Genomic DNA, 17,369 nt, shown 5'->3' on the forward strand with positions numbered 1-17,369 from the left:
TGATTGATATGGTCCATCATGAAGTCTCCATTTGTCCCATATTTCGCTGCCAACATGTAGCTGGGTTGAATGATTGTCCTATTCTGTCTTCTGTCTTTTCTTGGTTAGAATTCTGAGTCCAGCAGTTCAAGTGGGGAGATCTCCAAAGATACTTTGAGGTATTCCCAGATTAGTTTCTTGTGTGTTCTAGCAAGCACAGGGCCCGGCACAGTCCATCACCCTGATCAGCTGGTGGTTGCAATTGCTGGGTTGGTTCTGTTTTCAGTCCCGAGTTGCACTGGAACCAATGGGTGTTGCAGTCCAGTCTGGTTCGGCCCTTACATCAACCAGTGGGAGCTGCAGCCTAGTTGGGGCGACCCACAATAACCCCCACCAGACCGCCCCCTATCCTGGTTTGCCAGTATGTGTAGCAGAAGACCAATCTGTCCCCCATCCCATTTGGCTCTGGTACTTGTCAATGGGTATTAAAGCTTAGTTTTATCTAACCAACTCAACCATCCAGCCCTCACAGATATTGTTGAGTACCTCTCTATCTAGCCATCCCAGCCCCCGTCCTAGTTTTCATGCCCTCCCACGGGAATAGTGACCCAAGAAGGGGGAACCCACTTTTTCCCTCCCAGGTCTCTCTGTCCCGGTTTATGCACTCTTTAGGTGGTCCTGTGATTTGACTCGACAGAATTAGTCCCCAGTGCCAGCTTCTGCCAGCTGAAGCTGTGGCCCTGATCTAGTCCACATGCAGCGCACAGGTGTTATAGCCTTGCTTAGTCGTGTCTGTCTCTATCTCATCCCACGCTCTCCAGTGGGAGTGGCTGTCCAGCGAGGGGGCCAGCCCCTTAACCCCCCGCCAGCTTTGCCCCTCCCATCCTGGATCTCACGTGTGCTGGATGGGTGCTGCATTCATATCCAGTACAGGCAGCCACGCCCTGGCGTTCCATAATGTGTACTGGTTTTGTCGCAACCGAACCCGGCCCATTCCACACTCAGTTCTGGTGATCGGATTTGCCAGAGGATGACATGAACTGATTCAGCCTGGTCTGCTCCTGACCCATGCCGAATGCATGCCAGTGGGAAACTTTCCATGGCCTATTCTGGGCTGTTTCCAATCATGCTTCTCGCGCTTACCTGCAGGGACTGTGTCCTGCCAGAGGAGTTGCCCAGGCTCCTCCATCAGAACCCCTCCCAATGCCAGATTTTGCGCTTGCCAGGGGGTTCTTGAGCCAACCCTACTCAGTTCACCTCCTGTCCTAGCAGGAACAGTGGCTTTTCCTGGCTGGCTTTCACCCCATTCTGACTCTTGTTGTTGGATGTTTCAGCCCAGCCATGGCTCGTCCATACCCACATACAGCTCACACATGGCTCAGAAGGGGATTGAGACCCAGCCTAGTCAGTCCCACATCTACCCTGTTTCTCCATAACACCAGATGGTGCTGGGATCTAAACCGGCCTGGTGCATCCAATCCCAGCCCACACTAGTGCCTCGGGTGACTGCAACTGTTTTCTAGATAGAACGCAGCCCCCATTCCAGCACATACACCCCTTGGTGGGAACCTCATCCCAGCTGTGGCATCCCAGATTGGGACCGTTCCTAGCCATAAATCACGCACCTGCACGTGGTTGCTCCAAGGACCATTAGGTGCCAGCCTGCTAGACAAGCCGGAGCTTATCTTTTACTTGATAGGTGTTCAAAGCTCAGCATTATTAAGGGATTGGAAGTTCTTCAAAGGAAGAGTTGCTGGTATTGGGAATCTTTAGGATTGACTCAGATCCCAGAAACAGTGGGGTCACTCTAGAGCTATCTCAGCAGCGATTCAGACGTCCCATACCCCAGAGCTCCCCGGCCGGGCGGCCAGCAGGCTCAGCCTGGCGCCAAATGGCGCACTGGCCGCCCGGGCCCAGCCCGCCATGAGCCATGGGCACATGGCGGACTGGGTTCGGGATCCGAGCTAGACGTCCTCTCCCGCAGCCCTCGGCTCGCCTCTGGCAGCCGGAGGTGTAATCCCGCAGGCCCGAGGTTGCGCCCCTCCCCAATCCCGTTCACCACCCAATGAGGGTGGCGGGTGGGCCCCGGACATGCCCAGTCACGGAGGCCTCCCCCCTCGGTGTACTCACCCCAGAAGGAAGCAGGCCCCGCACCCGGGCATGTCCGGGCCCAGCCCGCCATGAGCCATGGGCACATGGCGGACTGGGTTCGGGATCCGAGCTAGACGTCCTCTCCCGCAGCCCTCGGCTCGCCTCTGGCAGCCGGAGGTGTAATCCCGCAGGCCCGAGGTTGCGCCCCTCCCCAATCCCGTTCACCACCCAATGAGGGTGGCGGGTGGGCCCCGGACATGCCCAGTCACGGAGGCCTCCCCCCTCGGTGTACTCACCCCAGAAGGAAGCAGGCCCCGCACCCGGGCATGTCCGGGCCCAGCCCGCCATGAGCCATGGGCACATGGCGGACTGGGTTCGGGATCCGAGCTAGACGTCCTCTCCCGCAGCCCTCGGCTCGCCTCTGGCAGCCGGAGGTGTAATCCCGCAGGCCCGAGGTTGCGCCCCTCCCCAATCCCGTTCACCACCCAATGAGGGTGGCGGGTGGGCCCCGGACATGCCCAGTCACGGAGGCCTCCCCCCTCGGTGTACTCACCCCAGAAGGAAGCAGGCCCCGCACCCGGGCATGTCCGGGCCCAGCCCGCCATGAGCCATGGGCACATGGCGGACTGGGTTCGGGATCCGAGCTAGACGTCCTCTCCCGCAGCCCTCGGCTCGCCTCTGGCAGCCGGAGGTGTAATCCCGCAGGCCCGAGGTTGCGCCCCTCCCCAATCCCGTTCACCACCCAATGAGGGTGGCGGGTGGGCCCCGGACATGCCCAGTCACGGAGGCCTCCCCCCTCGGTGTACTCACCCCAGAAGGAAGCAGGCCCCGCACCCGGGCATGTCCGGGCCCAGCCCGCCATGAGCCATGGGCACATGGCGGACTGGGTTCGGGATCCGAGCTAGACGTCCTCTCCCGCAGCCCTCGGCTCGCCTCTGGCAGCCGGAGGTGTAATCCCGCAGGCCCGAGGTTGCGCCCCTCCCCAATCCCGTTCACCACCCAATGAGGGTGGCGGGTGGGCCCCGGACATGCCCAGTCACGGAGGCCTCCCCCCTCGGTGTACTCACCCCAGAAGGAAGCAGGCCCCGCACCCGGGCATGTCCGGGCCCAGCCCGCCATGAGCCATGGGCACATGGCGGACTGGGTTCGGGATCCGAGCTAGACGTCCTCTCCCGCAGCCCTCGGCTCGCCTCTGGCAGCCGGAGGTGTAATCCCGCAGGCCCGAGGTTGCGCCCCTCCCCAATCCCGTTCACCACCCAATGAGGGTGGCGGGTGGGCCCCGGACATGCCCAGTCACGGAGGCCTCCCCCCTCGGTGTACTCACCCCAGAAGGAAGCAGGCCCCGCACCCGGGCATGTCCGGGCCCAGCCCGCCATGAGCCATGGGCACATGGCGGACTGGGTTCGGGATCCGAGCTAGACGTCCTCTCCCGCAGCCCTCAGCTCGCCTCTGGCAGCCGGAGGTGTAATCCCGCGGGCCCGAGGTTGCGCCCCTCCCCAATCCCGTTCACCACCCAATGAGGGTGGCGGGTGGGCCCCGGACATGCCCAGTCACGGAGGCCTCCCCCCTCGGTGTACTCACCCCAGAAGGAAGCAGGCCCCGCACCCGGGCATGTCCGGGCCCAGCCCGCCATGAGCCATGGGCACATGGCGGACTGGGTTCGGGATCCGAGCTAGACGTCCTCTCCCGCAGCCCTCCCAATGCTCTACCCTTTAAAGCAATCAATCAATCTTAAATAAGTAAATAAATATCAAAGTCCAAGGTCCTGTCTTAAAGGAGGAACCATGCTCCATTTTCCTCCCGTTCCCTTGCCAGGAAAACAGCAAGACGGAATGTTAATCTCTGATGCTTCTCACCTTCCCTTGATTCCCAAGGGCCCCAACACAGAGCAGGGCAACTGCTGAGGCCAGCAGGCTGGGGGGCGGGGGGGACTGGCATCTGGGGACCAAGTGCCCAGAGCACCACTCGGCCTGAGATAGAGAGGAGGGAAGCGCTGGATTCGGGCCACCATCCGTGAATTATTCATCCTTACGCCTGGGCTCGACTCAGAGGCCAGGAGACACCCAATGAATGTTTGATTAATTGTTGCAGAAGACACAGAGTCCCCAGGAGGAACGCCCTGAAACGGAGCGGACACAGGCATGGGGGTGGGAGGCGTTCTTCGGGCTCCCAGCCAAGAAAAGGACAGGAGACCCAGCGGAACAGAGGCGAGAAGTGCAACTAGGGAGCAGGGCAAGGCGGGCTCTGCATCTTGAGCCCAGGGAGGTGACACCTCTTGAGCAAGCCCCTGAACCCTCGGAGCAGTGAGCAATCCACAGGGTTGCTTTGAGCACAACCACAGCATCACCAACGAAGGGCCTCTGTGGCTGCTGTGGGCTGCGGGACCTGGCCGTGGCGTCTCTCTGTCCTGACCTGCCCTGGCCGTGCCTTCGCTTTGAACATTCACTGCCTCCAGGCTCTGAAGAAGGAGGAACAAAGCCACTTGCTCCACAGCCCCTCAGCTCCTGCAACCTGTTCCCTCCCCCCTTTTTAGGGCTCTTGCTCATACCAGCCCCAACTGCCCAAGGCCTTTTTCCACCATGATCCTTTACAGTCATAAAAAAAAAAAGAAAAAAGAAAGGCATCCCAAGAGGTCAAGTTGCCATTCATGGACTCCCAGGTCCCAGCATCTCAGGCCCCACAGGTCTTATTTTGCAAGGCAGAAGCTCCTGGAAGAGGAACTACTGCTGTACCATCCTCTGTTAAGTAAAACCAGCCTAGATGTGTAGCTTTTCTTCACATACTTTGCATTCCGGCTCCCCTGTCGTCAGTCTGACGGTGCCCTGTGGCGTTCCTCAGGTGCTAGCATGTGACAGCCCACACTGCTGAGAACGGAACATATGGAAATGGCAGACAGGTGTACTTTGTGGGCGTGGGGCAGGGCTCTCAGCCACACCACGGCATAGAGCAGATGAACCCAGCCATCATGCCTTTTTTTATGGGGGAATTCCAGGGCTGTTTGTGGCTCACTCTGGCTCACACCCAAACTTTCTTGTAACGGGGAACTGACATACAACGTGCCAGATTTACAGTGCACGAAAGCACACCAGTGCAGGGCCAGAAACATGGTGACTCGGACCCTGTTCTGAGACAGAACGGGGCAGGAGATGCATCCGGGGACTGATTTCTGAGGAAACTCCCTGCTCCGTTCAGGGAAGCACTGGGGACTCCAGAACAATGCTGCAGTAAACCTCAGGTCTTCTGCTTAGAAGTTCAAGGTGCTCGCCAATCTTGTCTACTTGACAACATGAAAAACTCAGACCAAAGCCATTACCACAGTCAACTTTTCCTTCTAGGAAGCTGTTTATCCCTAGGAGATGGGGACCTGGCAAGCCCAGCACCACAGAGTAACGGCCAGATCCTAACCAGGCGCCAGCAGGTATCTTATTTGGAAATCGTTTTTCCTGAAGCTCCTCACTGGGTCTGGCACCAGAGACGATGACTTGAAGGTGCCTGAATGATTGATGGCTCTAAGTCCTGGTGAGCAGCCCCAGCGCCCACAGGCACATGAAACAGCCAGGAGCGGCAGGCCACCAGTGCAGTCCAACCTGGGACACGCCTCAATCCAGCCCCCTTCAGCAGCTCAGAGCACGGCTGCCTGGTCTGGCTTCCTAGGCCTGTCTCACTGAGCTGGAAAGAGGTGAGGGACTCAGGATCTGGGCTGTGCAGGGCTTGGCCAGTGAAAGGTCAGGAACCCACCTGCCTCTCCTCTATCCCTGTTCCCAAAGGTCCAGAACCACCAGACGTATTTCTCAACTCACCACCACTCACGACCACCAGGAGAAGCCCCTTTCTTCCCTCCCCATCTCCTCCTGGTCTGAGTCCAGCTGCTGAATGTCCTCCCCTCCGCGCCCCCTCAAACTTGGTGGGGAAGGCTGTGAAACTGCTCAGCCATGTACCGGGTGCCAGGGAGGGCCCCTCGGGAGAGGCCCCACGGCCCACGGAGTGCAGGAGAGACAGGCGGTCCCGGGTGCCTTTAAAAACAGAGGGCCATTGAGTTGAATGTCCGCGAGTAACCCCGGGTGCCGACGACCTGTTGCCCAACCAGCCTGGTGCGGCTGAAGCCTTTGGTCCCGACCAGAGCTCGTCAGACTCCAGGTCCCCCCACCACCCCGGCTCCCAGCAGGCCGGCCGTTGAGGTGGGAGCGTGGGAACCCGAGCTCCCGGGCGGTCTCTCGGAGCAGCCATTGCGGACCTCCTTGGAGCTGATTCCTAACGGCGCGGGTCAGGGAGCCGCTTTCCCTCTCCGCCCGCCGGGGCTGGCTGGAAAACGCGGGACGCGCGCGCGGAGTCCCACACGGGGCTGCTCCCGCGTCCTCCCTCCGCCTCCTCGTCCCGCGCCCAAGGGTGGCCGGCCATCTTCCGCGCTGAGGGAGAGCAAGCCCTAGGGTCAGAGCGCCCTCTTTGGGGGAGTCCCTGGCTCCCGGCGAAAGCCGCGGGAAGCGTGGGTTCCAGCGCGGGACAGATAGTGCACGGCTTCCTAGCTCTGAGACCTCCCTGAGGGGTCGCCTTTCCGGCCGTGCCAAGTCCGACGCGGGTCCCGAGGAGACCCAGCTGACCCAAAGCAGGACTCCCGGGAGAAGCGCGGGTGTCGACACACTTTGCCTGCCTCCTGGACGTCCCACGCGCCATCCAGCGCCCGAGGAGCTGTTTGGCGCCCAGCGCCCCCAGTTCCTGACTCTGCCTGTAGCAACCCAAAGGTGACCCGACAGCCTCCAGTACCTACCGTAGCATCTTCTCCCGCGTAGTGCCCGATGACCCGGTGGCCCCCCGGGTGCCGCTGGGACCACTTCGTGACGTTGTAGACCTTGCGGTCGATGACAAGCCACTTGTCGGTGCGCAAGTTGTGCTTCTGAATCTCCTCCCAGCTGAAGGTGGGCATGGTCGCCTCCCGCTCGGGGGCCCCCTCGCCCTGGTTGCCCCCCTTCCCCATGCTGCCTGTCCACTCGGGTGCCCCGTGCAGCGCGGCCTCCTCGCGCCCGCTGCTCGCTGGCCAGACAGACGGCTCCCTCCCGGTCGCGGTGCGTTCTCGCGTTCGGCTTTTGTCTTCTACTCCTCCTCCCACCGCGCCCCCTCCCCTCGCTCTCGCTCCTCCTCGCCAGCGCTCGGGAAGTATCCCTGCCTTCCCTCGGCGCGTAACCCTGGCTACCCAGTGCCCCCCAGCGGTCCCCTTCCTCCGCCCCGCCCGCTACAGACTTTTGCCTCCGGCAAAAACTCCCGGATAGCTCAGGGCCCCGACGACGCCTCCTCCGCCCGCCCCTCCAGCCCCCTCTCCCCACCCCACCCCTCCCCCTTGCCCGGGGCTCCGCATCCTCCCGCGTTCCCCGCCGCCCGGGTTTCCACAGTGATCAGCAGAGCGCCTGCACCAATCAGGGCGCGTCGCCCCGCCTGCCATTGGCCCAGGAGGATCTTTCGAAGGCCAGCGGGCTGGAGCAGCGGGTCCCCGTCTCCCCCGCCCCGCGGCGTGGAGGCCCCGCTCCTGCGAGGCCCCGCTACGTGTCCGACCTCCCCCCTCCCTCGCTGCGGGCCCGGGCGCCCGCTGAGATTCCGAAGGGGCCGCGACTGGGCTCTGAGTGCTCCTGGGCTCGCGCGCGCCCTGCCGGGGGTTGCACCTGATGCCTGCTCAGAGGGATGAGCCGCGCACGGGCCTCCGTGCGGGCAGGAGACGCCCTCCGGGGTGGTTGATCGAGGTTGCGCCCTTCCTAGGCCGGCCGCCGTGGTGAAGACTTGGGTGTCTCACATTGTCTGGCGCCCTCCCGTAGCTCTTTTGGCCACAAGCTCTTGCAGGCCTTAGAAACCTCTCATTAGACAGTGTTGGGGAGGAATTGGTTTGTGGAACCTCTGCTGAGCTAAAGCTGAGCGCCTGGTTAGGGGGCGTGGGAATCGGGTGGGGGGGGAGCGTAATGAACACCTGGGGTTGGGAGACAAGGGTTGCCAGCATGAGCCCAACTGTCCTTGGGACGCCCACAGGCTCGTTGAGAAATGTGGGAACAATTTCGGATCGGCTGGGAAGTGCAGTTTGTACTGGAGAAGATAAAGGCTGGAGCCTAGGAAAGATGGCTGGCCCAGAGTGCTGGAGAAGTGAGTTTGATCTGGAAGACTCCGGGGGAGCAGACAGCCAGTGGGGAAGCAAAGATGGCCTCAGGGGGTTAGCCAGCACTCCCCTCACTGACACTCTCACTGCTTTCCCTGGAGTCTTGGGGCAAGAGGGAGGCAAAGACGCCTGGTCAGCAGGTGGGCCCTTCTGAGCTGCAGGCTGGGAGGCTGCTGATGACTGTGGGTAGCCACTGGCAAGGATCCAATTTGATGCAAGGGAGAATGAAAGTTCAATGTGGCCCCAGGGTCAAATGGCCACTGTCCCTGACCTGTAGGCCTTTCTGCCTGATTATGCCTGCTGGCTTCAGGCCAGAACCTGCTTCATTTACTACCTTACCACCCCTGTAGAAACCCCAAGCTTTGGAAGGGCAGTGCCTCTGGCTATGAGAAGGAGAAGCAGGAGAAGATAAGGGGAGATGAGGAAGGTACCCCAGGAGAGTCTGCCTGTTGCAATGACACTAAGTATGCCACCTTTGAAAAAGATATATACATTTTTATTTGAAAAGGCAAATTGACAGAGAGAGGAGAGATCTTCATCCGTCAGTTCACTCTCCAAATAGCTGCAAAGGCCAGAGCTGGACCAGTGCATAGCCAGGAGCCTGGAGCTCCTTCTGGGTCTCCCACGTGCATGCAGGGTCCCAAGATCATAAGGCATCCTCTGCTGCTTTCCTGGATCACCAGTAGGGAGCTGGATCAGAAGTGAAGTAGCTGGGACTGAAACACCCAACAAGAGAAGCCAGCAGCACGGCAGAGGCTTAACCCGGTGCACCATAGTTCTAACCACATTAATTTTTCTTGGTTTTTTTTTTTTAACCATGTTTTTTTTTTTTCAAAATGTGGACGAACACACGGCACAGAAAGCTTCCATGCAACCTTTTACAGGACTGTAAGCACTCAGGAGTGAGTAGCTTCTGAAAGGGAGACCCAAGGAGGGCATGGCGGGGCAGCCCGTGAAGGTGGGATGGGGCCTGGGGCTTTGAGCAGGTGCCAACACAGCACTAATGGGATAGGCCCTGACAAAAGACATGAACGAAAGAGTCAACGGTGAGGCATGCTTGGCGTTGTTCAAATGGGAAAAGCCTTAGGAAGAACCAGGATGGCGCAGTTTAGCCCAGAGGCGAGGTGGGGAGACTTGGAAAACCACCCCTGTGCTCCAAGCAGATGTATGGTCTAGGCTGGGGGTAGGGTGGGCTACGGGCAAAGGGTGAGAAGAGTAGAGGCAACCTGAACGGAGGGAGGATTTTAGGAAGCCAGCTCCACTCTGGCCACTCCATTCTTTTCCTGTCCCTCCACTCACTCAGATGGCAAGAAGCAGCTGTGCGCTGAAAAAGAACCTGCAGTATCCAGGCAACGACAGAGCCACCCAGGCTCAGAGAGGGACGAGGTTCCCATGACTTTTTCCTCGGCCCGGCCGGGCAGATCCCTTCTTCCATCCCCAAGCAACACGCCTGCCAGGAGGTGGTTGTCACCAGTGTACTTTATCAGGGACAAAAAGAGACGAGCCTGGGTGGCTTGCAGCCCAGATTCCCAGCCAGCCAAGTGGGTGAAAGGCCGAGCGAGTGGGGAGGGGCTGCAAAAGTTGAGGCCTGCAGGGAGGCAGCCCTGCCACCTGTCCATGAAGGGAGGAGGCAGGCTTCCCAGTGTTCTCCCCGCTGGGAGCCACATATTTGCTGGGGGACCGGCAGGTGTGAGAGCAAAGATGCTCCACTTCCTGTTCCACTTCCTGGCCCCTTCACTCCTCAGCTCCCCACATCCCTCTCCAATCCTCACCGCAATACCAGCGATACTAGCAATACTTCCCTTCATCTTGCATGGGCCCAAGCACCTGTGCAACATTGGACCCAGGGTGAGCCATCGGTAGACGGAAGTTCTTATGTTTACTGAAGCAGGGTTAGGGGAGCTGTTACTACTCCACCTCAGCAGATAAAGTCCCAGATAAGGAGGGCTGGAAGGCAACTCTTATGGCAACAGCTATCCAGCACCTTGGGACAATCTCTGAAAAGTCACCAGCAAGTCCAGCATCTCTTTTCAGACTTGTGAGAGCTGTCTGGCAGGCCAGCGCACCCAAATGCCTTGACACCTGGATGTTCTGATCATCCACACCCCAGTTTTCCTGGGGAACACTGCAGTTCTGGTCTCCTCCGCCTCCTCCTCAAGGCGTTGGCTCAGGACTTGCCCATGGGATGCATCTGCACCCAGAGCCTCTCTGCCCCAGGGCCTCAACACGTTTCCACGCAGGTCAGCACATGCACGTAAAGGGCAGGCTAGTGACTCAGGCTCAGCATGCCCTCCCTGACGCACGCAGGGAGATACCGTGCGTGTTCTGTGGGCCCAGCCATGTTGATCACTACCATTTCCCCTGCACATCTGAATCTGTCATTGTCACTGCCCATCCCTCCAGCTTCCTCAAATGCTAATGACACTCAGTCCCAGAATTCCAGAACGTCCTTGGCTTCTGTCGTGTTCAATAGATCCAATAGTTTCCACCCTGGCCTCTTATCCCATTGTCTCTGCTACTGCCCTGAATGAGGTCCCCCCAACAACCAACCATGCAACACACCAAGCCCATCGCTCACTGTCACTTCCCCAGCCCCCAGATGGTCAATGGTTCTTCATTGCTTAATCAATTAAGCGGGGATGGGGGGACGGGATGAGGAAGGGAAACATACGACTATTAAGAATGTTCCTCAAAGACATTGGGTTTGCCCGCACTACTAGCCCAAACAGTGAAGTAACAACAACAACAATAATAATAACAACAACAATAATAACAACAGCTACTCACAAGTATGTCCACAGAGAAGATTCTGGACAGTGGCTGCTTATGCAAACTTGTGGTTGCAGCAGCCCAGATAGGCCTGATCAAGCAGAACCAGCTGGTGGCTAAGAACAGGAGTGTCTCATTGCAAAAGGGTGCTTCTGGGTAATCTGAAGGTTAAAGGGAATAATAATAAAGAATGGTTCTTCCTACAAGACTCCGATCCCAACAGCTTCCTTGAACCCTGGAGATTAGCAACGAACAAGCACACCAGCATCTAAAAGCCTTGTCTCATCTGGGGAAGAACACCAAGCATAGCAGCCAGGACAACCACACCAGCACACTGGGGAAGCCAGGCCAGGCAACCTGTGTCCAGCCTTGGAAGCTCATGTCAGAACCATCACACACTTATTTTTAAGATTTATTTATTTTTCTTGGAGAGAAAAGGAGAGACAGATCTTTTACTCACTGGTTCACTCCCCAGTTGATTGCAGTAGCTAGAGTTGGACTGATCTGAAACCAGGAGCCAGGAGCTTCTTCTGTGTCTCCCACATGGGTTCCAGGTCCCAAGGAATTGGGCCATGCTCCACTGCTTTCCCAGGCCACAAGCAGGGAGCTGGATGGGAAGTGGAGTGGCCAGGACACAAACAAGCCTCCATATGGGATGCTGGCATTTGCAGATGGAGTATTATCCAGTTGAGCCACTGCACTGATCCCATCATGCAGTTCTCCAACATGTCCCTTTGTGACCCTATGAGGGACAGACCCTGACACGAGAGTCTATAGTTCCCGACCCTAGACACCAGTGATTTCAGGAAAACTAAGCGCTGGCTCCTGCTGGTTTGACTTTCTATTGACCAGGCTAGCCTCAGTTTACTCATCCATAAAATGGAAATGATGCCTTCCTCACCTTAGAAATCAGACCAGCACAATGACAGCTAAAAGTACCTGAATGGCCCCACGGAATCTAACTACTCAATCATCTTTGCCATGACTGTTACTCTACCTGTAGTGGCAGGGCCCGGGCACTGCTACCAAGTTTAGTCTTTGTTTTTATTTGGCTATCATGGTATCTTCTTAATAAAGGTATGACTTGCTTCCATCATAATTCCTTTATTATTATTACTTACATACTTTTATTTGACAGGCAGAAATAGAGAGATGGAGAAAAAGATATTCCATCTGCTGTTTCACTCCTCAAATGCCACCAACAGTTGGGGATGTGCCAAGTCAAAGCCAGCAGCCCAGAACTCAATCCAGGTCTCCCCACAGGGTGGCAGGGATCCAAGTACTGAGTTACCATTTGCTGCCTCTCAGGATGTGCCTTGGCCGGAAGCTGGATCAAGAACAGAATAGCGAGGACTCAAATCATGTATTCCTATATGGGATACATACACCCCAAGTTGTGGCTTAACCACTTGAACACCTGCCCCTGACACCAAGCACTGTGCCAAATGCTTTCAACCCATCCTTATAACAATTCTCAAGCAGAATTCACTATTCCTACCATACCAACAATGACACTATACCTTAGAGAGGCTAAGTACCTTTCCTAGGGTCCCACGACTTTTAAGCAAAGATAGAATTGGTCCAAGCTGTATCTCACTCCCTTTCCACTCAATGACAGCTGTGTCTATAGAGTACATGGTTAAACCTAAACCCACTCACTCATGTATGTAACAAATATTTATTAAGTACCCACTAATGCCAGACACACTATAAACAGGGAGTAAACCAGAATGCTAAGCTATGCTGGAGACCTTGGCTTCTGTAGGCAAGTTTATTACATTCAAATGCATTTGTGCATTTTGTAATGCTGTGTTTTTATAGAACCAAAAGATAACAAAGGCCCAGAGAGGATGGGGGACTTGACCACAGCCACATAGCAAGGGAGTGGCTGAGCAAGTCTCTGATTCACAAATCTTCTGAATCAAAGGTCAGTTTTTATTGACAACAGCCAAGACATACACAGATGGCAAGACCTGCTCCAACACCACAAACACACGTGTTGGAAGGGATGCCTGGTCTCCGGATCTTGGTGGTTCTGGGACCCTGAGACCCTGCCGGCTTCCTCTTGTTCTCTCCTCCGTGCACGCCTGCAGAGACACCTCGGGATAGAAAGCTCTGTTTGGCTCTCGGTGTGGGCCTTTGCAGGGGGACACTGCAGCCTCCACACTCGGCTCTCAGTTCTCCGCACAGCCAACTCTTACTGCTGGGACCAGAACAAGATGTGACCTCAATGAGGAGACATCCCATGTAATCCCCAGTCCACAGCTGGGGAGATCTAATCTTGGTGAAATGAAGGGATGGTCATAATTAGGATTCAGTGTTCACACTTGACTCACAGGCACAAAATTTCTTTCCAAAGCAGCATGACTCCAGGAAATCAGAGCCCTGTGGATGCTCTTTTCTCATTTGTAAACAAGAGAGCCCTACTTGGGCCACTTTGCCTCGAACAGCCACCATGCAAACCATTCAATATAGCGCAAGAAAAAAACAGGCTTTGGAAATAGTTTCAGAAGCTGGTTAAAGAACCCTCACCCAGAGAGATCTAGATACAATCTTTCCACCTGGTTTGCATGTTGGGGCTGGAATCAGAGTCACCTCTGATCTAATCTCCTGATGTGACCAAACACAAAACTGGTCTCAGAGGCAGGACTAGGGGCTAGGTCTTCTGGGCTCTATTCCAGGGCTCTTTTTCCCAAGGGACCTTCCACAGTCTGCAGAGTTGGGCAGAAATAATACTGCTACGCTTCCGTGGCTCCCCACCCACCAACGCCAGAGAGTGGTACAGATGTCCTCTGAGGCCAGGTGATGCCTGACCAACTTTTAGAAGGCCCAAATGATCCAAGGAAGTCCCACCCAGGAAAAGTAGCCTTGGGTCACCCCAGGAGCAGAACTGAAGCAGGAATGCAGTGTGGCCACAGACAGAGGGACTGAAGTCCACAGAGAACATGTCCCAAGCCACAGGCCTAGCCATGGCATGGTGGCGAGCGGGCAACAAATTGGGGTGGAAGGCAGCCTGGTGTTTGATATTACATTTTGGGCAGGCCAACTTGAGATCCAGGAGTTCTGAAATCTGAGAACTTTCCAGGTTCTAAGAATACCCTGGTCTAGGCCTCCAGATGTCACCGCTCACTGAAAACACACAGAACTCCTGAACACAGTGAAAGGAGCTGTCAAAGGAGGCAGAATCCGGGCCCAGTGCAGTGGCCTAGTGGCTAAAGTTCTCGCCTTGAACACACTGGGATCCCGTATGGGTGCTGGTTCTGATCCTGGCAGTCCCACTTCCCCTCCAGTTCCCTGCTTGTGTCCTGGGAAGGCAGTTGAGGATGGCCTTTGGACCTTGAACCCATGTGGGAGACATAGAAGAAGCTCCTGGCTTCAGATCAGCTGAGCTCTGGCTGTTGCAGCCACTTGGAGAGTCAATCAGTGGATAGAAGATCTTCCTCTTGATGTCTCTCCTCCTCTCTGTATATTGCTATGGGGTGGAGCCAGTGATAGATCCATTGACAGTGGGCAAGTAAAATGTGGCAGTGTCCCTCACCCTCTGTCCTGAAGGTGGGTCCTAACTGCGATGGCATGTTAATTCCATCCTCAACCCCCCCTCAACATCACTTAGGTATTTGCTCCTGCCCACCTGTGACTCACCTATCAACTGAGAGGGGGATGGTATTGCATTGTGTAACCACTCCCCTCACAAGCCCCTTTGAGAGGCCTATGAAGCAGGGGCTCGCTTTTTCTGGTGAGGTGCTTCCATTGCTCTGGCACCTCGACTCTCAGCTGACTCAGGACACGTAATCGCTGAGCATGGTCCCTGAGTACTGCTTAAATGGAACAATGGTTATAGCAAGTTGTTTCTGGTTTATGTACTATCAGGAGTTCCAGGAGAGGTGAGGCCTAGCAGTGATGGAATGTGGGCAGAGAAGCCAGGGAAAGGTGAATGTCTGCAGCTTTGTAAGTGTGTCCAGGTCATTCGTTCCATGTCTCTTAGGATAACTTACATGTTGGGGACAATAGGGACATAGGTCTTCAGCTTAACGGATGGAGTTAAGGGTAATGACCATTTGTTCCTCTTGGGGTTATGTTTGGTTGGATTGTGATTGGTACTTATAATTTGTTATTTCTAGTGTGCTCTATTATCGCCAAGCTTGGTCAATAAAGACTCCTTTATAAACCTTAAACATGTCTGGTTGATCTCGCTCACACCCCGTAACATATATCTGATTTTGCAATAAAAATAAAATAAATCTCTAAAAAAAAAAAATAAAAGGGGCAGAATCCAGCTGCCTCAGCCATGCAAGACTTACGAAGATGGTGAATGACCTATTTCTATCCTGACTGAGCCACCCTCTCACTTTCCCGTCATGTTTACTCACAAGTAAGACAACACTTTCCTGACATCACCTTTCCATGCCCTCAGTTATGCACAGCCAGAGGCCAAGTGAGGCAAGGGACAACAGACAATTAGGGCAGGGGAGTGCGAAGGTCATCCCACGGGCAGGCCCAGGTTCAATGCCTTCACCTTGCCCTTCTGGGCTCTTACCTTTCTTTGGTTTTGGACAGATAATTGAAATACCCTTCTCACTCATGATTCTGCTGGGGCCAAAGGTGGCAGAGTGCTTCAGGTTCAAGGTACCACTTCCCCGAGGGGAGGTAGTGAGTGTACCCAAGAATGAGCCCATCACTAATGCTAGTTGCTGGGAGGAATTGCCTGCCAGTTGTCTGAGTCATCTGGGCATCTTGTCTGGACCAGTACTGGCAGACTGGCAAATGGACAGCCTTCCCGCCTGTAGGAAAGTCTTCCTCCCAGGAAAAGAGGCTTCTAGCCTTGCCTCTCCGTCCCAGACCCAGACACCTGGCATGGCTGGGAGGAGAGATTCCCTCACCCCCTTTGTCATTATGCTGAGCTCCCGATTCAAAACCACACCCTTCCACACCCTCCAAGAGCCCCTCCCTGTGCCCCAGGTGCTGCTGCTGCAGGCCTGCCTTCTGCATCTTCCAGCCCCCTGCATGCTTTCCTGGTTTGGTGCCCACTTCACTTCCAGACTCTGTTCTCTCCTCCAGTTGCCCTACCCTCCAGCCATGTGGAATGGCTCATGTTGTGCAAGTTGCAGCATGAGCTTGACCTCCCAGGTCTCTTGGCATTCCAGCTCATTCTCCTGGGCTGAGTGCTGGTCCTTACCTTGCATACCAGCAGCTCCTACTCCATCTTGGGATTTACCTGCTGAGTTGCCACCACTTTGTAACAGTTGTGAGTTCCCTTCTCGTCCCATTCACAGCCAAGGCTGAGTGCTCCCCTGGTCTCACGTGATCCCAGGAATTGAGCAGGGTTAAGCCTGCTTAGTCCTTGGGTAGGAGATGTTCCTTACCCTGGGCTCTCAAAGCAGTCCTACAGTGTGTAACATCAAAATGTTTTCTCTGTCCATTGCCACCACCCAACCTGTGAGTTCCCTGTGGAATAAGGCTCAGTCTGACTTAGGGTTCCATCCTCAGCATGGGGTGCACACTTGTCAAACGTTTGTGGAGTCCACAGGGCCCTCTGGGAGAACCATGTGAGCCACAGACTCCCACCAGGGCCTGAGGGGGTCCTGCCTAGTGACTCTGGGGCTGAGCTGAACAACCCCAGGCTCTCTCGGAATGTGTGGTGTTCTAGAAAGCCATGCCCTGATGTTGGAAGACCACAGTCCACGCCTCAGCTTTGCCTCTCAGCTGTCTGTGGCATGCCCTGTTCATTCATTCACCCATCCCTTTAGTGGTTAAGAGACTATGGAGTGGGCCTGGCGTGGTGGCCTAGTGGCTAAAGTCCTTGCTTTGGACATGACAGGATCCCATATGGGCACCAATTCTAATCCTGGCAGCCCTGCTTCCTGTCCAGCTCCCTGCTTGTGGCCTGGGAAGGCAGTCGAGGACGGCCCAAAGCCTTGGGATTCTGCACCCATGTGGGAGACCCGGAGGAAGATCTTGGCTCCTGGCTTCAGATCAACACAGCACTGGCCATTGTGGTCACTTGGGGAGTGAATCGTTGGACAGAAGATCTTCCTCTCTCTCCTTCTCTCTGTGTATCTGACTTTGCAATTAAAAAATAAATAAATAAATCTTGAAAAAAAGAGAGAGCCTATGGAGTGATTTGTGTCTATGGAGAGCCTTTGTGACTGCCTTAGCTAACCCAAGCTACATTCTCCAGAATGCCACTTCCAAGAGGGTCCTGATGAAAGCTGGCCGCCAGAGAAATGTGTGCAAAGTGTGGAAGGCAGGGTGAGGTCAGGTCGTTCTGTCACGCTCTGTCGGTTGTGCAGGGCACTGGGGAGGTCACCTCACATATGTGCCACTGTGTGACTGGCTCAACCTGGTTGGCCTGGGGCAGCCCCTGAACCACCAGATCCTCCAGCTCCTGAGCCAGAGC

The 17,369-nt window shown here is 55.8% G+C and overlaps 1 protein-coding gene across 1 annotated transcript in view; it reads right to left on the reverse strand.

Annotated features, from left to right (window-relative positions):
* Positions 1-7,179, reverse strand: part of FADS2 (fatty acid desaturase 2) — a 31,924-nt gene extending 24,745 nt beyond the window's left edge. Inside the window, exon 1 of the mRNA XM_004599325.4 lies at positions 6,836-7,179. Within this exon, the coding sequence (XP_004599382.2) occupies positions 6,836-7,042 (207 nt within the window). The 5' untranslated portion in view covers positions 7,043-7,179. The remainder of the gene's footprint in view (positions 1-6,835) is intronic.
* Positions 7,180-17,369: the final 10,190 nt, after the last annotated feature.

The sequence above is a fragment of the Ochotona princeps genome, chromosome 4 (genome assembly GCF_030435755.1).
Source record: "Ochotona princeps isolate mOchPri1 chromosome 4, mOchPri1.hap1, whole genome shotgun sequence".
NCBI lineage: Eukaryota > Metazoa > Chordata > Mammalia > Lagomorpha > Ochotonidae > Ochotona > Ochotona princeps.